The 23,522-nt window shown below is 33.3% G+C and overlaps 1 protein-coding gene across 1 annotated transcript in view; it reads left to right on the forward strand.

The window, feature by feature from the left end:
- LOC113378397 (protein pangolin, isoforms A/H/I/S-like) overlaps positions 1–23,262 on the forward strand; it is a 337,278-nt gene extending 314,016 nt beyond the window's left edge. The window contains 8 exon segments of the mRNA XM_026618926.1: positions 13,712–14,033; positions 18,561–18,651; positions 18,731–18,826; positions 20,015–20,185; positions 21,403–21,613; positions 21,785–21,951; positions 23,188–23,216; positions 23,219–23,262. Coding sequence (XP_026474711.1) covers positions 13,712–14,033; positions 18,561–18,651; positions 18,731–18,826; positions 20,015–20,185; positions 21,403–21,613; positions 21,785–21,951; positions 23,188–23,216; positions 23,219–23,262 — 1,131 coding nt within the window.
- Positions 23,263–23,522: the final 260 nt, after the last annotated feature.

Raw genomic sequence — 23,522 nt, forward strand, 5'->3', positions numbered from 1 at the left:
AATATAATGCAGGACGGTTTACATATCCAATCGGGATAGAAAAATATTTTAGCAACGTTCGAGAAAATCCAGTTATAGAACGGGGGTTACCTCTGCTACAGTACCATTCGTATTTTTTTCTTCCAAAATTTAGGAATTTAATTGTTATCTAAGTAAGTAAATCAGTGCACATTCATGAACTGATATAAAAAAGTATATTATATTATCCTGGGACTTATATATATTTTTTTAAATTGTGTCATGAACTATTTTCATAGCAGGTAAAAGTTAACAGTTGCACTTTCGTGGAATCTCATCTAGATTTCTTGATGCGCTATTAACACGATGCCGTGAGCGATTCTTGAAGGGGTAGGGGTGAGTGCAGCAAAGGGTAAATCGCGAGATCATTGTGCAAAATGTTGTGATCGTTAGAACGACGACGGAACGGACGCGTGCCGTCAGTGCGTCTCAAAGAAACCTTTGTATATCAAAGGAGCTGCCGGCGTCCTTCAATACCTTGCTACGTCGTAGCATTTGCTTGGCAAATTCAGAATTGGTGTGGTTCTAGAATATGTATATGTCGTTTATGCAGTTGTTGTTCATGTGCAAATTATTATCGTTGAAAGGAGCAGTCTAACATTTAATTTACTTTACAATTTAATTTTGTTTTTCATTATACCCATGTATAAAAGAAGTATAAATCGATTGATAAAACACGGCCGCTTTGGGATTACATCAATTTTAATTGTTTTCGCACTCCGTAGAGGCGCCACTAAATGTGGCACATAAATTTATCCCTAGGTTTAATTCTAGATAAGAGAAGACAATAAAAAAATGTCAAGTCAAAAACATATATATTCCAATAAATTTAAGTATGTACATTGCATTTTTTAACATGGTTTTTTACCCGCAGGTATAGTATCCATCATTGGATATGATTTTGCAAACAAAAATTAATTCTGAATATAAAAAAATGTTAAACGTTTGAAATGTATTATGATAAAAAAATCAGTTCTTTAAAAAGAGTGCTGAATTTGGGCACAGTAGACCCTATGTTGGGTCCGGAAAACACTTAAATACGGTTAAGCACATTTGTTCTGTGCATTGATTGGTTGTCAGAAACTATAATATTCTAAAAAATTAAAAATGTTTTTTTTTAAGTTTGTGTACTCTTTCGTGAATCTCGTTGTATTTCAATAAGCGTTATAAATTATTATGTTCACTAAAATTTGAACAATAAAATGTCGAAAATTTATAACAATTTATAAATTATAATTTTTAACCAAAAAGAATAATAATAACTGAGATAGTACATATCTAAAAAGCGACAATCATAATCTTTGTTTAAAATTTCTTTTAAACGGTTTCTACTCGTAAAAGTATAAACGTGTAAATGTATTACACCTGTTCACTAAAAGTTTTAACAATAAAATGCTGAAATTAATAATTTATAACAATTTTTGTATTAAAAATTTATTAATTAAAATAATAGTAAAGACAAGGATAATCTATATGATGGAGCATGGAAATCTATTATTACTTTATCTTAAACGATTTCTACTTACTTGAAGAAGTAAGAACGTATAATTACATTTGACTTGTTATACCAATTTAAAAAATAATTTATCAAAATGATTTTTTGATTGTCTTGAACCAAAAATGAATCGATGATTTAATCAGGTTAGGTATTATAATCAGTTATTGTTATCAGTTATTTCAACTGATAACTATTATCAAAATAGAACAATTAGTCAGTTTAGTTGAGATAAAGGTTCCTGAATATTATACTGACGGTTTTTTGTCCCGGATATATACGGGTTTTGAGTATACAGAAAAACTTTGATTGAATCTTGAAATATAGATTGATTATTATAGATTGTGATATCTTCCGCAGCTAAAATCTTTTTGATAGTAGATTTTTCAACATTCCGTAGGGTAAGTTATAGTAATCGCAAAATGAAAATTTTTATAAAAATAATTTTTTTTATATATCTTTACGTTTCAAAGCCTTTCGTATGTTGGCGAATACCGTTTTTTGTCGACGATTTCGAGAACACGGATCAACCGATTTGAATGATTAAAAAAACATTCGATTTCTATTGATGAGGAGAGAGACGTGCTGAATAATTTTTGGCAAAGGCAGGTTCAGCCGTTTTGAAAATACGGGGCAAAAAATGGTAATTCAGTTTTTGAAAGAACGGGGCGTCCGATTTGAATGATTCAAAAAACTTTTAACTTGTATGACGGAGTGAATAGTTAATTAAATTTTTGTTAAAGCATATCCAGCGGTTTTAAAGATCCAAAACTTTAAAAAATGCCATTTGGCGGTCAATGATTATTAGACATATGCACAAGAAATTATCAGATACTTTAGAGAGATTTTACTTAAAAAAATTCAAATTTTGTTTACATTTTTATGGGTTTTGTACCAAGATTTATAATGTTTAACCGTTAGACTGAGACGCCGGGCTTACGCGCTTCGATATTGAAACAAAATCAAATGTTTTTTTGATCAAACAAATTTTCAAAAAATGTTTAAAAAAATAATAATTTTCAAAAACTTAATTGTTCAAAATATTCAAAAAATTTCAAAGCTTTTACGGGAAGTTCCATCAATTTGTCTTAAAAGGCACAACTAGTGTAACCCGCCTAAAAAAAAGGTGATTTTTGGGAATTAATATTAAAAAAACTACTTTTTCAATCATTTCAAAATTTTAGGAATATATTTATACATGTTTTAAGAATACATAGTAAAATTTTTGAAGAAAAAAATCATATATTTTTTAAGTTATCGTCGATCTCCAACGACGCGACAAAAAAAGGCCCTTCACTGCTGGAGTGGTGATTCCGGCCTTCTACGTGAATGAAATTTAAAAAAAAAATCTCGTTAAACTAGATAATATTGTCTGTAAAATGAACTACGATAAAGAAAAAAAATCAAAAATTGACAAAATGACGGGGTTTTTAAAAAAAAAATCGAATTTTACCCAAAATTTTGGTCGATTTGATCCGATCAAAAAATCGATAGTTCATTTTACGGAGAACTATATATAGAACATGTAAAAAAAAAATCGATAGTGATCGGATCATTTGTTTTTGAGTAATCGCTGCAGCAAATTCGGAAAATGCTGTTTCGAGAAAAACGCGTTTAAAGATAAAATGATCGTTATACTATATACTATATATATACTCTTTAAATGACTGTGACTCAAAAACTATTTAAGGTATCGATTTAAAATTTTAGTATGTTATTTTTAAAGGTATAACCTATCGAAATATGGAAAAATTGAAAATTCGATTTTTTCAAAATTTCACACTAGTTGTGCCCTTTAAGGAACGATGCCCCATACACCACTAGTTTAATTGAATAAATTACGGCAAAACTACAAGTGCGTGTGTATCAATAGTGTTTGATATATGCATATTAGAAACTGAAATAAATAAACGATGTAAACACTTCACCCCGTTTGCAAGCGAACAACGATTGGATCGTAGCCGTTGCGAATGCAGATGATCAAGTCGGGTCTCCGCGTAGCTGCATCGAACGTAGCGCGGAGAGGGCGGTCCGGGCTTGCGTCGTAGCAGCGTCGATCGCTCCGAGTACAGGCGTGTTGCCATGGCTACGCGGCGAGATTCTATAGGCGGCGCGTCCTGGTAAATGACGGCTCTGCATCCCCGTGCTACGTCTCGTAGCGACCGCGTTTCTCGTCAACCCATGACACCCTCTCGTGCCCGCCCTCGCGCGTCTTGCCAGTAGCAGTCTGCGTTATCCACCATGGGGTAATACGTCGGGGTTACCTAACCCGAAACGGCTATGTCTATGTTTATTGACGCATATTATTACAACCGTATCTACGGGGCTATGGTCGAAAACGGTTTCGACAGGTTTTCTGCTTAATTCGAGTTTCGTAATGTTTATTATAGTTATGGATTTTCTCTACTTTTTGACACTTATAGTAGCGTAGATCGGGCCTCTTCTACTATAATCTATACAGCGCGTAAAATAGTCCACCACCGATTTCTTATAAACAAGTAAAGTTAAGAATTTTTTAACATTAATATAAGGTTGTCAAATATCTCCCTTCCGCCTTTTTGTATCATAATCCAAGAGCAAAAAAGCGGAAGGGAGATATTTGACAACCTAATATTTGAAAGTAGAAGGAAAAAGATAAGTAACCGGTCATCGCCTTGGTTCTTACGATATTGCTATGGGGAGAAAAACGGTTTGAAAAACCTTAACAAAAGTATTTTCTTCCGTTATTAGTTTTTTCGTTGCGAGCACTGTTGTTTAGTTTATGAGACCTTAATATAATTTTTATGTATACGTTATTTAATTGTTTTATAATATGCAGTGTTAATTTTGAGTTAGATTCAGCTATTTTTTGGCTTTAAAAGCTTATACGTAGATGGGATAAAAAGGACCAACTAAACCTTTACCGTGGCAAAGGTGTAAACAATAAAAAATTGTAAATAAACAAGTTAATTAAGTTAAAAAAAAAACAATTTTGCAAGAGATAATTTAAATAAATAGTTATTCCAACTGTGCTAATCAACATTTCTGACAAATTACCAAATCAAGCTTTGGTTGAATAAAATAGCTATTATTTCGTAATATTCCTTCCAAATTGAAAATTATACATTGAACAGTTTGCCTCTGGCCGTCCCATTTTACCCCGCGTATGGGGTAAAAAGGACCAGGTGACAAATTTTTGATAAGCATCAAATAAAACACATTTCTACAATGATGAATTACGGGAGCTTTACTGAACATAGTAAGATAGTTGTTTATTTGATAATCAATGCTAAGGGTTGTCGCGTGCTAATATAATCACTTTCGTCTTCAAATTTATTTATATCCACTCTATAAAAAGTGATATTACTTGTTACATTTAGTGACGTTTCTTTCAATGCCTATATTGACATTCGTTCGTTCGCAATTTAAATAAAATGTGGAACAATTATTTTAATATTGTGAGATTTCCATCTATAATTGTTTATTATTTTAACGTCTGCGTCTTACATGTGTTCGAATCAGTTGATGGATGCACTCGTGTAAACATCCACGGATCTCCATGTACTCCCGTTTCGATAAATGGATAATAATAAACTGTGAATTCTATTTGCGTTATATTCAACATATAGTAAACATACAATTGCCGCTTGTTCGTTACACTTTCGTTATATTTACGAAAATTTCTAATATCCATTAATATGTAAATACGTCTCTCTATAAAGAAAAACAATGCATCATTGCAGAAATGAGCACAAATTTTCGATCGAATACAAGTTTTTCATGATTTGAAATAATCCCTTGTTATTCAGTCGAGCGTGAAATCCTTTGATCTTTCCTCGCGTAAGGGGTTTGTGCCCTCGGAGATGAAATGGGTTGATATAGAGGCTGGGGTTCATAACATAGACTACGGCGTGCCACCACCCGCTACCGCCATGCAATACATTTACATCTCGTCGCCATCTTGGCGCTTTTTAAATCACTAAATTAATACATGCACATAGATGCATATACATAAGCATTGTACATTTGTATGAATTTTCGACGCAAAAATCAATCAATTTAATTAAAAATTAACACGAAATGTTTTTAGCGTTAGTGTTTTAGTTGGAAACGAACCGCCTGAGTATTATACTATCATCTTAACATGCTATTAAAAAAATATACGCTGAATTCAAACATAATGAAATATATGTTTTGATAACTCAGGATATATATGAAGCACTCTACCTTACATTTGGAACTATTTATATTTATGAATAAATATATTTTTTGATCTACTTACGATATCTCTATATTATTTCTGTTATATATTGTATGTTCATATAATTTTATATGTACATTTTGATCCGTCGTTATATTATGGCATGCTTCAATTAACTAATCACAAATTACATATTTTTCTATGATTAATAATTATTTCGATTATTTATATTGGTATTTCTTATACCATAAATTAATATTGATAGTTTAATTTTCAACAGTAGGATACTATACACAAAAGGTATATAGGATAATCGAAACAATTATGTAAAGATAAAGCGCAATTCATAAGCGTTATTCACTAATATTTCATTTTATTCTTTTGCGAGACAAGTATCTGCTAGTGTTTATAATATTTTGAAATTTTTTAAACAGTAAATAAATATAATGTCAGAAATATATTAAATTATTCTACCATGAATTAATTTCTTTAGTTGAAATTTTAACAATATTGTAAATGCATATTATTAACTTCTCGTAGGTAAGTTATTGTAATGGGCCGAAAATCGAAATTGAAAATTTTTACATTTCTCGACGTTTTGAAGGTTTCTGATTTTGGCATACCTCAGAAAAAATGGATGTGTGTGTGTATGTATGTATGTATGGATACAAATTTTCAGTCACGTTTTCGGGCGCATGGATCAACCGATTTGAATGATTCAAAGAACATTCGATTCCTATTGATAGGGAGGTGTGCTGATTCGTTTTTGGCAAAGGCAGGTCCAGCAGTTACGGAGATAAAGAGCAAAGAGTGCAGAAAATAGAAATCGAGTTTTTGAGAGAACGGAGCATCCGATTTGAATGATCTAAAAAACATTCTATTAGTAATGATTGGGAGAAGTGTTTATTAGTTTTTGGCAAAGGCAGGCCCAGCCATTTCGAAGATACGGAGCTGAATGTGTAACAAATGGCAGTTTTTGAGAGAATTAAGCGTCCGATTTAAATGATTCAAAAAACTTTCTGCTTGTCTTAACAAAATAATTGATTTTGGAAAAAAAAATTTTTTGTTACAACTTTTTTTTTAACGAATTGTATATATGCAGGTTTATCCGCATTTCTATCACAAATCTTTTGACGCATTGTCTGTCTCGTTATCTCTTATCGTTCTCGAGTTATTTCAAAATAATGTTTGAAAAACTTAATTTTCAATTTCATTAACGTTCCCGTAGAATAGTTTAATGCGTATCCAAACTGAATCCACATATATAAAGCCAATTCAGAGATTTGACATTTAATAGCATTTCTTGGTACAATTTTCTGCCAAAATTGTTAAAAGTTTCAAATTATCGATGAAAGCAGACTGAAAAAACACGTCTTTCTTATAAATTTTGTCCTTCGCGATGAAACGTGAGATTATATATAACATATTTGTTAAGCGAACGTGATTTGTATCAATATATTTAATGTTTTTATTTCCGCGGGGATGAATAATAAGTCAAACGTGTTTTGGCTAGCTGGTAATTTATGTAAGTCTTTGTTTTACCAATACGTCTAATATAAACAGTCGATAAAGAGAGAAAGATTTGGAAGAAATATGATTACCGCAGGTTATTTATGGTAGACGTTTGTTTGATGTGCTATGATTCTATGACTTATTTATTACGGTCTCATTTTAAATGCACATTGTATATTTTGCTCTTATTTTCTTACTGAACCAGGGTATCTTATGAAAATAGAGAATATAGCATGATGTAATACTTTTATTTATTAATACTTAGTCATGGAGATGATTTGGCTCTTATGAATTGATATTTATATATATTAGGAAACTATTTTTAATTGGTCCAATCTTATGACGTAATAGAAGAGAAAAATTTGATTTGGCAGCAAATTTGGAAAATATATTTTAATTTTATCTAAATATAATATTTTTAACTTCCCGTGGGGTGAGTCATAGTAATCGCAAAAACATTGGATATGAATATTTTTGCATATCTTTACGTTTTAGGGTCTTCTGAACTTTTTGCATTCTTAAAAAAAATATGTGTATATGACAAATATTTTAGTCCACAATTTCGAGAACATGGACCGATTTGAATGCTTCAAAAAACATTTTATTTGTATTGACGCGAAGGAGTGCTGATTACTCTTTGGCAAAGGAAGTCCTGCTGTTTTGAAGATATTGTATTGTGCAAAGAGAGCGGCGCTACCACGCTTCGTTGTTTCGTGTCTAAAACTAGAAAGATTCAAAAACATTTTGCTTGTTTTGACGGTGTGAAGAAATAATTAGTTTTAGGATATCTAGAATTAAATAATTAGTTTCAAAAAAATAAAACCTTTTGAAAATTTTAAATTCTACGGAAAATCAGCACTTCGCCTTATGACATAAATTTATTCGTTTATATTTACAATTTTTATCTTCTCGTAGGGTAAGTTATAATATGTAGCAGTAAAAAAATCGAAAATGAAATTTTTTCAAAGCTTTCTGAACATTTTGGAATATCTTGAAAAAAAATGGATGAATGATACAAATTTTCGTCGACGATTTCGGGAACACGTGTCAACCGATTTGAATAATTCAAAAAAACATTTCATTTATATCGACGAAATGAAGAACTGGTTAAATAATTGGTGCAGGCAGGTTTATCGGTTTCGCAGATCCGATTGAAAAAGTAAAAAAATGTCATTTGTCCGTCAAAAATGATCATTAGGCATATGTACATTAAATTATCTGATATTTCATAGTAGAGACTTTAATAATAAGTACAAATTTGGATTAATTTCTATGGTAGTACGGACTCCGTACCAATGTTTATCCGTTAGAGTGCGACGGGGCACTTACGCGTTTCAATATTTCGTCTCTAAAACAGCTTTTTCCAATCGCTACGCAGCGCTATTGGAAAAAAGTTCAAAATTTTAAGCTTTATTAAAAATTTTAATTGTTGGTACGGGAAGTTCCAGTATCAATTATAACGATTGATTTCCAATAAAATATTGAATAGAATATGTGATTTGTTAAAATTAAAATTAGTTCTTTATACATTATGCAGCAGCTTGGGCATATACAAAGCAGAGTCGTTACATTGTGTGTGATACATGTGTCGTGTGAAAATGGATGTCAATTATCAAGCGTTTGACAGCGCTTATCGCTCTGCCTGATAAGTTGGGAACGCATACGGCACATCTCGGTCAGTAATTTTGTGTCATGTTGTGGCGTCGCTTCGGTCATTTGTTAAGAGCGAAATTTAACTACTTGACAACGGCGCATTACGCCCGTGGTGTCGCGAAGTTCGAAAGTTCTTTGTGTGGTGTCTGTGGGTAGTGCGATGCCGCATGAATCGAAACGTTTTGCCAATTGTCTCATTGCACTAAAGTGGCCTGGCTCTCGTTGATATCTTTCTAGTCGGAATCGCAACACGGTGTTCGTTCGCGCACCCATCATTCGGCTGATACTGTTCATTCATTCGGTTCGACTTCAAAGGCCATCGCATATCGCGCAACCATTTATTTATCCAAACTTCGTAGTAGATACGCATACACGTCCGAATTACGAGGAAAAGGATAACAAAATGATTCTCTTATGCTTTGCGAACGACTCACTTTCAGTACGTTTTTAGCATTACCGTTTGTAGCACTCACTGTAGCTTATAAAAAATTACTTCAAGTACAGAATCATGGGTAGCGTTTATCATGAAAATAGTGTTCTGCCAGATGGCAGTGATACCGAAAATGTTGAAATTTCATTCATTGTATGTGATAGTCAGTCGAAATCAGATAATTTGGAGTGGGATGATGGATACATTGCCGAATCACCACACTCCGAAAAACCATATGAAGACGAGCAGATATACGATATGTTTTTTATGAAATTACCCTGGAAAAAGTTTACATTGGATGTGGATTTCGAATCTAAAGATGTTCTTATAGTACTATTGTGTGCGAATCGCGCAGGTTCAAGACGAACACGTGTTTTAGTCGTAGGGCCAGAAGACGATCTTAAGTGTATGATTGGTATTCATCCGTTGAGTCAACCCGTTTTATACACGACACATAGTTTAGAAAGTGAGCAACTAATAGACTGGTTTAATTTTCAATTTGTACCGGCAAATAGTGATGAGTTTTTACCATGTTTGCTAATATGCGCTGAAAATATTCAATGCGACGGTGATTGCCTATCATATGATGGAAAAGACACACTTCGATTTCAAGCAAAGTTACCAGAAAAAGAGGAACGGCGGCTCCAAAACATTCGAAATGTGATGCATGCGCGGTACTGTTTATATTTGCTAGAAATGTATGCACAATACAAAGAGCAATACGATAATTTCGATTTTAATAAGTTTTTAAAATGCCATTTTAATTTCAAAGTTGCCCTTCCTCTAATTCATCGTTCGTGGATGGAAACTGATGTTGAATTAAGCGCAGACCACGAATCAATTTTATCCAACTTAACCGACCAACTGACGGATGCTGTGCGAATATTAGGTTTGTCCGATAGGCGAATTGATGAAGAAACAGACTTCGTCAAGATCGAAATCGAAAATAAGTTTAGACATGAACCAGGTGAACAAGAAGCAACTGAAACATCTATACCGACCGCGTCACAAACGGCTTCTCTATTAGAAACTGCCCTGTTGTGGATGGAGACGCAGCCCATAGAGCCTGATATAATCATAGGCATACGACAAATTGCGAGTCATATTCGGAAGGCATGTTTTTATATTATGTTTTATTTTAATAATGCTCATTTTGTTTTGAAACTTTCAGAACTTATTTAAAATTATAGTTTTGTGCATTCTGGGGTCTTAGCATAATTTTTATCATTACCTTCTATTCGAGGCGGAAGTATTACTGTACTCTAGTGACAGGCAATTAGAAATTTAAATATAAACATATGCAGCCACATCTAACATGTAAATTTGTATTGTGTAATGATATATATAGCATAGTCGGTAGAATATGTAAAATATGATAGGTTTTCATTGACTTCAGACATACCGCGCCTACTAATGTTGAATGACAATGGCGCACCTCTATCTTTGTACTCTTGGTTGCTATTTTGTATCACAATATACCGTCACAGATTTACGATGTATTCGTCACTTACTGGTGTCCCATATTTTAGCAATACAAATTTCGAATAATACGTCATCAAAGTCTGTCTGGATTTATTGATAATATAAATATGCTACTGCTTTTGAGGAACGTGTATTGCGGGCGATATATAAAGCAGACACCGTCCGCGCGCAATTCTGTGCAGTGCAACATTGCAGCGACTTCAGAATTTAATTAGTTGTTACAAAATACCATACGTCATAGCTCTCGGTGTTACAGTAGGTCGACACGTTTACGGTTTGTAAACACACATAGTGTCGACTTGCTTTTGCAATAATTTTGATTTATCACGTCGAATACTTAGGTACAGAACAACTGTTACGGTCAACTAGATTTAGTGGCATTGTACTTAACTTTTATATCTTTGCCGCCAGGCGACGTGGGATGTCGCATTATTGATGTAAGTTAAATAATGCTACATTTGCGAAATCGGATTTAAAAGTATGCTAGGGTACTTATCTATGTCAATCTAAAAGAAGAAAAGCAAGTATCTTTCGAGTGAATAAAATCCCCCAATACATAAATAATGTACATAAATATATATACATAATGATGCTATTTTTGGTTCAGCAATATACCTTGTTCTTTACTCTCGACGAATGTTGACGTCATATATTGTAACTCATGTGCTGGTTCAAGATGGATATTGTCGACGACGGACATGGATTGAATATAGATTGTTTGTGCATTATTTATTTAGCTAGATACATGGTTCACAATTAGCTTTAAAATAAGCGTTTCAAAATTGCGTTCCAATTTGCGATATTCATTCAGTTCTGCGGATGTCCTAATAATCGTATCACAAACTTATTTCTACTGCAGATAAAATTGCTGTATTTGTGCGTGAAATGAATAACGTGCAATGTCAAAACTTCTTGTGCAATTATTGAATGGCGCGGTTTTATTAAAATTAATTACTGTAGTGTGTAAACTTGTACATGATTACAACGCGGCTTTTAAATAGTAAAAACGATACTTGATTTTGTGATTAGCGCCGTTCATTTATCTACTCAAACAAAGTTGAGCCAATCAGCGTAAAATAATTTATTTCAATTTTACAGTGGCTGATTTCAATTTTAATTAAGTCATTTAAGAATAAATCTTAAGCATGCGGTGATCAATGATAATATATATTTTTTAAAGTTTGTGCCAAGCAATTAATTAATGATTAAATTATGGATAGTGAAATGTTGCTGTTGTATGACAAGCAAAACAATTGTTTTGCTTTAACTCGTAACGAAGACACAAGCTCAAAATCTGAAATTGTTATCTTTAGAATAAATTGTAGCAGCCATTATCCTCATTTTGTCAACATTTAGTCATTTTAATCACGCGAATTGCAAGCTCGTGCCACTATTAAAATTCCACTAAAGGTGTCGAGTTACTTAATTTGTCATCTTGAAAGTTATTTACATGGACCGAAACTGATGTCACTTTTCGAAAATGACAAAGTATATGTGTGCATTTTAGACAAAGATTTATCGTCCTGATTTTGCTTTCAAGATAAAATACAAGAAGAACATCATCTACGCTTACTTCTGTAACTTATGTTTCTAGATTTATTTTTATTTTTAGTGGCCGGGGATTATTTTTGATATATCTTATTTGATAGTTTTTCTGGAAATCTAATGTATGAAAAGATGATTTCGTGTCCTTATAATATTTTCATTATTTTTGTAAATGGGTATTGGAACATTTAGAAATAAAATATATTTTAGTAGTTGCCAAATCTTAATAAAATAATAAATAAAATATATTTTAGTAGTGCGATAATCTTTTAAATCACATATACAGCGTATTTATAATCAATTTCTAGAATTTATGAATATGTTTACATTAAAACTGCGTTCCTACGTTCACCTGTTTCTGTAATCTGTTTTCGTGTAAGACACGCAATTCTTAGTATTTCAGCTAATATCAGACCACGCAATAATCGAATGATTGAACAAATCTCACAAAATGATGCGTTACACAAAAAATCCTCGGTCATTATATTGTGTTTATTGCGAATATCCGCAGATTGAAGATCTATTTATTTATTTATTTTTTTATTTATTTATTCATAAGAAAGCCGTAATCAATAATAATAGATATTATTTCAGGCTCATTTCAAGCTTATTCATAGTTAATATTAAAAGGATAGTAATTTTATAATAATCATAGTAACTGCACGAATTTCGCTTCTGAAAAAAAAGAGCTGAAAAAAAGCATTCGAACATTAAATACAATGTTCATCATCAAGTTCATCATATTAAAGTCTATTTGACCACCAGTCAAGCTCAAAATTCTTGCACAAGGTTGAAAGTTATACTCATTTAAAACCGTAAAAATGTTAAATTAATAAAATAGCAATAAAAAAATTAAAAAAAAATGGTTGTGCAGGCGATCAAATGGTCAGACTACATAGATAAAGGATAAGGATTATGCAAGAAAATAGTTATTGAAATCAAATTGAGAAAATTCAGTAATGTCATAAAAAGCTAATTCTTTAAAAAGTTTAACTAGGGAACCATGAAATTTTTTGCTGTCTAAGTTTCGGATGTTGAGTGGAAGTTTATTCATAAGCTGAATACCTAGACCGTCAATCGTATTGAAAGAGCTGCCTAATTTATATGTGCGCGCCTTAATAAGTTTGTGTCTAGTGTTGTAGTTTGGGGAGGACGAAGCCATATCAAAAAGTTTCGAATTGTTTTTGATGAAAGATGATGTTACCAGCAGAAAAATGCATGGGATAGTTAGAATATTGTGTTTTTTAAATATGGGTCTACCTCGTATAATACGATTCAATCTAACAGCATCTAAATTATATTATATTAATCACCATCTAAACTTACGTACTGATAACAAGAATAATTCCACACTTGACAAGTTTGATTATCATAACACTTTATTATCTCATTGCAGGCGAGCAAGATGGGATTGCCGACAACGCATCCGGGTGCGACGGGTTTATCGTTTTTCTGTCACAACGGCGAACACCTGACGCAACCGCCTCCTGCTCACATGGGTATCCCGCCTTACCAGCTCGATCCAAAAACGGCCGCAGGAGCCATGGGAGCAATGGGTGCTATGGGAGAGTACTGGCGAGGACTGCAACTTGGGTTGCGAGCGTCGCCTGCGGCCGGTAACGGAGCACCTGGAACGAGTCCGCCGCCACCTCCGCCACCAGCTGTCGGTCTCAGCACCGGAGACTGGAAACGCCTTGGACCTCTGCTTGCTGCTACTGGTAAGTGCAGCATGTTGTAGATATTGGCTCACATTGTTGGAAATGAAGGAATGTCTCAGTTAGTATGATAGAATATACGTGGTATGTGTAGACATATACAACCTATATGTATATATAGAACGTAGTAAATGGATACTTTCATCATTTTATTCTTTTTTTTATGAAACTACCATATCAAAAACTAAAAACTGTAATACGAGACAAATTTTTGTGTTATAAATATTAACAAGTTGACTGTCGCGGATGTTGTAAAAAATATGGCCAAAATTTACAATTTAACACTTTCGGGACGGCACCGATTTCAAAACAATCTACTCAACCGGCTGTAAACTTGATTTTATTGTGTATGTTATGCAGTTTTTTGACAAAATTTGTGGTCATTGAAGGACATACATTTATAATATTGATTTATTTTTGATCATTTTATAAAGAATGGTGACGTTCAAAACAATTTCCATAATGCATTGCTGGTTTATTTTGACATGTTTTACAATAAAATGTTGTTGCCTTCCCCTAGTGCTTTTTAAGTAAAATAATCTATTGGATGTCTATTGCTTGGTATTTGTAGTCGGGGTGTTTGTTGATGTATGTCAAACTCGGTTATTGGAAGGAGAATTGGCGCATCCGCTAATGTTTTTTCGCTCTTCATTTAATTTGTCGAACTTCTTCTTTTTGTTGGTTGGATAATATCATCATCACATTCATCACTATCTTCGGTGCGAATAGTAATTTCGTAAAAATTGTCTGTATGAATGTCTATTTGAAACTCATCTTCACTACTGCTTAATTCACAAAATTTACCAGTTGTTTTGCCATATTTAAAAGCGCTCGGTCGTTTTAAATATAAAAAAAGACCATATAGCAAAGAAAAAGGCTAAAAATACTACTAAAATAACTTAAAATTATTTACAAAATACAACACTGTTTATCACTGCTATATGTAATTTATTCAACTTTTCGATGCAAACTGAGTCATTGTTTATAAAATAGCCTGTGCCTCACAAAGTATGTTTGTCCAATCAGGTGGGCAGCCGTCCCCAAAGAGTTAATTTAATCACATTATATTACTACGAGATATCTCGTAGTTGGCATCCTAGAAAAGATCGCATTCTACGAGTCATCTCGAAGTTGGCAATCAACGTGTTAATAGGATATAACCGTGACTAAATGAATCAATTGTGACATTTTTAGTACACAGAAATTTGTCTATTTGATCTGATCTAGCAACTTTCAATTCATTCTAATTCATTGTTTGATTTCTACATTTAAGATGAAATTTATAATAGACTAAAATAGTTGAGTTTCACGACAGCTTGTTTTTAATTTATTAAATAACTTGCTCAATTACCACAATCTATTTGCAAATGACTTGAGTGTCGAAGCAATTACGAAGTAAGTAGCACTTGAACTAGTAATTGCTACAGAGTACTTCTCTTGGAGCGAGCTTTTAGCAAATAAAAATCCTTACATTTCATTTGAAGTACAGATAATAATTCCTTAATAGACTATACAAAGCACGTGGAAAATTGTAATGTTCTGCAAAATCACTTCTCTATCTTGTAATAATATTTTCATATGTGGGCTACAACATTTTTTCACATTTTTTGATAATAGCCAAAAGATTTTACCGAACTATATTTTTATCGTCTTCTTTCTGTCTTACAGAGTTTTTGAACCATAGAATATAAATCCGTAATTGTAAATATTGTAGCAAGAGAAATGCATCAAATTTTTATCGAAATCTATCAAACCAGTACCTTACCAGTTTTCTGTGTAAGATTGCGTAGTTTATAATCTCTCAGAGCGCTTTATTTACAATTGCATGCTGTAATTTCTGTATTACCATTTTGTTTGTTTATTTAATAAATTTCTATAATTGAAATACTTTTGATATCATATGAGCAAGTAGCAAATCACGTGGCTATTTACTTTTGCATTTTTGTTCAGAAGTAATAAATAAATTCTTTTGCATAAAGTACGTTCGAAATTGCAATGTGAGCAGGAGATGGATAAAGGGTTTTGTAGTGATATTACATTCATAGGAGCTATCATGCTTGCATGTGCATTGTCACTGAGACTTGTAATGGGTATCAATGTAAATCGCTTCCAGTTACATTTTGTCGTTGCTTTGACTGACGCACCCTTTAGCTAGGAGAGGTCATGTTCGTCCTTAAGGGCACTTAAATGGAGATTCTCATTTATTGAAATTTATAGCATTTATATAAAATTTTAACTAGACACTTTTTTCCTTTATTGGCAGTGGTTTCGCTAGAAAGTAGATAGGGACAGTGGGAATCTCGTTAATCCACACTTTTTTCCTTTATTTATAATGAATTTAAATTAATAAATAAGAAAATATTTTTGAATTGAAGTATTTGTTGAATTGAATTGAATTACCGAACTTAATTACGAACGCTACGATAATGGAAAAAATGTGATAAACAAGAAAAAAACAGAAGTTTGCTAAAATTCTACTGTAAATGCATTGCATTAAGATGTTTACATCATTTTTTACGATTATCTTTACTATTTTATGTTTAGTCTCGAATTCGATTTCGGTTTTGGTTCTTGGTGCAACGATGATACATAAAGAAATGCAATTGTAATTAAAAACTAAAAAGTTTTTTAAACATTTATTTCATTTAATGTCAACGTTTCGGAGCTATACACGTTCCATCTTCAGGACATTTTTCTGAGTAAACTTGCGATCAAAGCTATTTCAATAAGATATTTATTATATAGACAAATAAAATAGTAATAAAGAAATTATTGAATGATAATGTAAACAAAAGCGCTCCGAATTTGATTAGATGATTAACTAACAAAACTAATACAGTAAAATATAAATAAAGTTTAGTGGATTGTAATATAAGTTATAAAATTATAATTCAGTAGAATTTTATTATTTATATTACAATCCACCAATTCTTGATTATTTAGTCGTATTGTTTCTACAACAACATCAGATGCCAAGGTATAACATTTTTGCTTTATATTAATAAAATCAACCTTCAAATTTGAACTTAAACTTCGCATATGATGACTTTTTTAATTCATTATCATTATCATCTTATCATTATCCATAAGATGATCTGATACGATTAAAGTGTAATTTGGTGATGTGATTTTTTTATTCCTATAAATGATTTGGATTTAGCAATTGAGAACCTTAGGTTCTCATTTGCAAACATTACATATGACAAGTACACAAGCTTTTGGTGCACGTCGGTCGAACATCAGATAAGCGCTTTTAAAACGTTCAATTTAGTTATTGTGTTCACCTCTCACGGGGCATGTTATTAGTAAGGGGTCGTTTCCCCTTTGAAATCAACCCCTTCAACTTGATAGATTTTTAAACTATTACATCATAAGTTCCGCACGATGTAGATGTCTATCTATTGCCTGTAAATATATAGTACGTTTATATGTATGCTTTCATTTGATTTTATCAGAATCAATTTTAGCATTTGTCAACTCTTGACATGTGTTGATTTTTTTATAATGTATAAATTTTCATTTGTTGTGATTATCAGTATGTCTACAATCTACATAAATGAAATGCAATATATTTTTAAAAATTGGTATACACTGTAAAAAACATAATGAATACAAATAATCGTACTTCAATAGTAAGCAATTCTAATTGACTTAAAATAATATTTTAAGTATATTTTACTTAAATACTACCTTAAATGTGTTCGGCACAGTCGTTTCATGTCGTATTACTGTCTGTATTATGTTTTCTGTTCCAACTTTTTAAAGAGCGTTTGTTTTTGGGGTCGTTACTTGAAGCATAAACAGATTGTATAAAGGGCATAATTTGCTCCTATCTTAACGTTTTTTTTTGTAAATTGTCGAATATAATTTTTGAAAACAGACAATGATATTAATTTTTGGAATCGATTTATATTTTAGAAATTAATGTTTCCAAACATACTTATATTAGTGTAAAACATCTACTGTTCAAAGTGTAAAGTATTGACTACAACTTCCAAACATATAGTTGCATTATTTATTTATTTATTTATAATCAGCTGGTTTATGTTACTGAAGGAGAGTAGTAAAACAAGAATTCATGTTCACACTATTGTGACCCACTTAATTTTTTACACCGTACTTAACACCATTCGTCATACAATCAAATCAGACCTGGAAATCTATCGACGCTAATATTTGAGTTCCGGGCACGTGCTATAGCATGCACCCATTGCAAAGCGTTTTCAACATGCTTGATCGGTGCAAGGCGTAATGTACTTTTTATTTTTAAAAAATCCTTTGTTTATCTCACAAAGTAAATCTTTATGTTTAATTTCTACTGATACATTGGAGTACACTATCATAAGTTAAATTAATCATTTGTGTATTGCATAAATTTATCACTCATAGAATAACAAAACAGAACCATGATATGAGTGATTCTGCATGAAACGAAGTTAAACGTTAGATTCAGTGAAGCTATTTAATTATATAATGTTATTTTAAAATTAAGTACTTTATAAATAGCTAAATATGAGTATTTAACTTTAGGTTTGACGAGGCCTTCGATGTTTCCGTACTCACCAGCGCAGTATTCTTATCCTATGCTTAGTCCAGAAATGTCACAAGTCGCCGCATCATGGTAAGTATTTCATTATGATAAAACTGTATACATAGCATATATATAAATTCAAATAATGATATAAATTTACTATTTTAAGGCATACGCCCAGTATGTACCCCATTTCTTCAGGATCATCAGGATTTCGAAGTCCGTATCCATCATCGTTACCTATTACTAGTACAACTCTTCCCAGGTAAATGATTAAAATTGTATTAAATTATTTCCTTTTGCATATTTACAACATACAATGTCTTATGGTAATACTAACAGACACGCATGTTAAACAACTATTTAACCCTCCGTCGGTCGGATATTTTTTCACCTTCGAACGGTCGGAAAGGTCAGGCTGGACCACCATTCATTTTACATGCATTTATATGGGATAAATGAGTTTTTGGTGTCTTATATATTAACGATTATTAGTAATAAATATTTAAAGTTTTGATTTTTTCTTTTTCTTACCGTCTTTTGCATGTGTTGAGCTTGCTTATAATAAAAATATTACATATTATATATATAGAAAAAATCAAGAAATATAAAAAATCGTTGCTTTTTTTGTTAATTTTTCTGTTTTATATCAATGAAAAACTATATTTATTCTTTTTCGGCGCCTTTGAAATGAATGTGAAATTCAAATAAAAACGAAATGAGGTGCGTCGCCTTTGAAATGAGCTGTAAAACTCAAAGTAAAAATATAATTTCACTACAGGTTTCACAAAAAAACATTTCGAACGCAGTACGGGTAAAAAGATTGTTGATAATGTGTGCATTACTCATCGGATTTTCAGTGTTTGCGATTACCAATAAGTTTGGTAGGTTCTCAAGGAACTCTCGTCATGAAAATACTAACATTCATGTTACAACACATAGCAAAGAATATATACAACGCAGTTTGAATAGAAAATACCATGAAAAAAGACAAAATACTGGTTTACGTATATCAAAAAGCGTATATTTCATACAAAATGTGTGGGTGGTCTAGACAGACCTTTCCGACCGTTCGAAGTATAAAAAAGTTATTATCCTTATAATTATCCTTCTGTACATTTTTTCGTCCTGATTTTTTCATTGATCGACAGCTAATGAAATTTTAGGAAAAGTCAAGGATTTTCAAGTCTATAGAATTACTAGAAGAATTTTTTTTTTTTAATTGAAGTCGAAAAAAGTCTGGCCAGACCACGCCGACCGACGGAGGGTTAATTTAATATCACCGGATCTTATAAAAAGTCGTAATGCAAAACTATTGACATTAATTATTTGACTTTAGAAAATGTATTGATAATATCGGTGGGTGTTTTATTCCATTCGATCTAATTATATATTATAAGCATCTATAATGTTTCCAGTGAAGTATGTTTTTAAAAATGTTTGCATCCCGCAGTGATTTCTACAGGTTTTCACCGACCGGACTGATTCCATCTCATCCGCATGCCGGGCTTAGTCCGCACGCACATCCTCACCACGTGCATTCACTAACATCACATCCCGCAATCGTGACGCCGGGGCCCAAACAAGAATTACCGCACCAGAATAATAACCACCGATATGCAAGGTTAGTGAATTCTTTATTGAGTGGACTAAAACTGCTAGAGTCCTCTCTAGTCGTTCGTTTGCATTCAATTTGTTTTTCCGTCGCATCTGTGACTCGTAGCCTAGGGGTCTACGCGTAGCTGAATGTTCTTTGTTCGGGAGAGACTGTGTACTTTATTGACGTGTGCGCGTCGCTGTTATGAGGGTTGTAATGTACGGCGCATTTGTAATACCCGAACTGTGTGCAACGCACGTCGCGCGCACCTCTGCCTCTATGCAGAATTAATAGTTTGTTGTATCACGTTTTTGATACAGAATTTGTTAAGCTGTTTGTCATGTTACTAAATTGGAGTCTCGAGTTTTCGAAGCCGTCGCTGATGCTGACGGATATTGGTTAAGTGCCGCGGCCAATATTACGCGATAATGATCGTGTTTAGGTATCGCGTATTATGTGAAATTATTTAGAATGGAACCGAATGGATGTTGTTCAGAACCTCTAAACCTTATCCTAGAAAAAAAGCCTGTTGCTTCGGTCGAAAGCAAGAGCGTTTACGTGAAGAAGCATCGTTTCGCTTCAAAATACGAACGCGTTCGTCCGCCAGATCAGTTGCACCCAGAATCAGCCATAGTGCACGGTGACTTCCCCGAAACAGATTATCAACCAGCTGATCTCTCGATGCCAACATCTGGCAAATCTGTACAACATGATTTATTAAACGCAATTCACGATGATAGTAATAAAAACTTGCAAGATCAGATGATACCTGATGATTTATCAGGACGTCTTTATTCTGTTATAAACTCCCTAGCAAAACAGAAAGATTTGGCCGCTCTTTACGTAAATAGGTTGCAACAATTTTCATCACCGCAACCTTTATTAAATTTGCCAGATCATTTTTCTTTGCAAACATTTTCTTACGTTGAGGCCGCTAAGAAAATAGCCGAGCACGCTTTGTTGACTAGTGGCTGGCCTTGCTCAATAGCATCCCCTCCTAGCAGCACCAGCACTTCATCTTCAATCGTGTCACCATGGTTTGAACCGCCACCTTCTATAGTGTCAACTAATTCTTCCGATACAGAGCTAAAAGGTTTAACTAGAAGTACGTCGAAAATTACAGATTCAGAACTATATACACAATCGTTTGTTCAGACGCATAAACGGTATTTAATAAACGTATAAAAAATTGAAATTTTGATATATTTTATATTAGTTCACGCATATATTATGTTTGGTTATAGGTCATCTTTGGATTCTAAAAATTCAACAGCGGCCCAAATAGACAAACAAAATGGACCTGATGCAGGTAATTCTGCAGCAGATAAGAAAAAGCCACATATCAAGAAACCCCTAAATGCTTTCATGCTTTATATGAAAGAAATGCGTGCCAAAGTAGTTGCAGAATGTACATTAAAAGAAAGTGCAGCGATTAACCAAATATTAGGGCGACGGGTAAGTCATCTTAATAATTAGTTTGTTATGTTTATATGTTAATTATTTTAATCCTATTCCGAGTCCTCGCTTCAAAATACTTTGCATGCATTATGCGTGGTGTCAATGTTGAAATATGAATAAGGTTAACGAGCCGTAATATTGATCGCTTCTCTTTGCCTGCCTTGATAGTGGCACTCTCTGAGTCGCGAAGAGCAAGCGAAATACTACGAGAAGGCTCGCCAGGAACGGCAGCTACACATGCAGATGTATCCGGGATGGAGTGCCAGAGACAATTACGGTTACGGCTCCAAGAAGAAGAAGAAAAGAAAGAAAGAGCGCGCCGCCGGCCGATCCGGGAGGTACCGAACCTTTCCAGTACCACATTAGTGCAGTAGTGCTAGAACAGCAGGCGCACCCGGATGCTGTGGCCTAGGCCACTTACTAAAATCATTTAGCCCTATTCTAAAGCTTAGTAATATACGTGCGTTTCACGAGCTGTTCTACTAATCTACTCCGTTAATCAATTCGCTGTTATGTGTGCCATTATGTAGTACATTGTGCGGACTCCTTGTTGCGGGTTGTCAGGCTCGGGAGTTCATTGAATTCGTTGAATTTGTTTCATTAGCAGAATGGGTTATTGCATTAAATAATTGGTCTAGCCCCTCCGCGTGAAACAAACTATAACGTTGCGGTGGCCCCGAAATGAAACAATTTCTATCCTGTCTGTTCTTCTAGCACGAAATAATACGTACCGGAAAGTAGTAGGCCTCGCTTTATTTCTATCTTATCAAAAATCGGTAGTTAAGTGTCTGCAGCTTCAATATTCTCTAAATATAAACGAAAGGCGGCGCGCGAAAAGCGTCTCGTTATAATGTTATAATTTGATCTTGATCGTTTTATTACGGAAAGCGATGAGTTGATGCAATTTTGGTTTCGTTTTCCTTAGTGGCACGCACTCGGGCGCGAAGAACAGGCCAAGTATTACGAACTGGCTAGACGAGAGAGGCAGTTGCACATGCAGTTGTACCCCGACTGGTCGTCTCGCGCTAACTCTTCGCGCGGCAAGAAGAGGAAACGAAAGCAAGAGACCAACGATGGAGGTACAACACCTTAAACCTTGCCATATCACAGCAACCAATTATACCAAAACCCTGCCTTTTCATCTGGTGGGAGGCTTTCCTACAGCTGTCATTTTATTTCAACAGTCGGACAGCCTCCTATGTATTTCTTATTTGGTGCATGCTGGGTACTCTTTGTTCTTTTGAGGGATTCAGTTTTATACGCGTACGAGTAAATTCACATTGGGCTGGCCGCTTGATTTTATTTGCAGGGACCTATTCTGCTATTTGAACGATTCAAAGAATTTATCGCACTGATTCAAATAATGACGCGATTGATCGTTAGAACGTCAGTACGTTCTAACGATCTGCCATAACAGGTCGAATGCCAAATTAAATTTTTCATATATTTCATATTAAAATGGTTGCACGTATATTTTGTTTTCAAGTTTAGTTCATTTTTAGTAACTTTAATATTGCATGATACTCCTCAAAAAATTCTCTAATACATTGAATAACATTTTTTTTATGTTTAGGAAATAATATGAAAAAATGTCGCGCCAGATTGGTCTGGATCAACAAAGCCAATGGTGCAAGCCTTGCAGGTGAGAACATTTTTCTCAAATTTTTAATATAATATATAACAGATAGAAAATATAATACTTAGATTATATGAAAATTAAATAATATTCGAATATTTAATAATAATGAAATGCTTATTATGAAGCTTCTGGTCATCGTTAAGGTGGATAATTTACAGTAATTTATAGTAAATATATAGTGTTGCATCAAATAATTTGGCTAGTTATATTATTATTTTGTAATCGCCAAATATAAGTAACGTTTTTCTATGCTAATTTTGTTTTAAA

This window comes from Ctenocephalides felis, unplaced genomic scaffold (genome assembly GCF_003426905.1).
Source record: "Ctenocephalides felis isolate EL2017-DRISC unplaced genomic scaffold, ASM342690v1 CF-g0.4_SCAFFOLD_01886, whole genome shotgun sequence".
Lineage (NCBI taxonomy): Eukaryota > Metazoa > Arthropoda > Insecta > Siphonaptera > Pulicidae > Ctenocephalides > Ctenocephalides felis.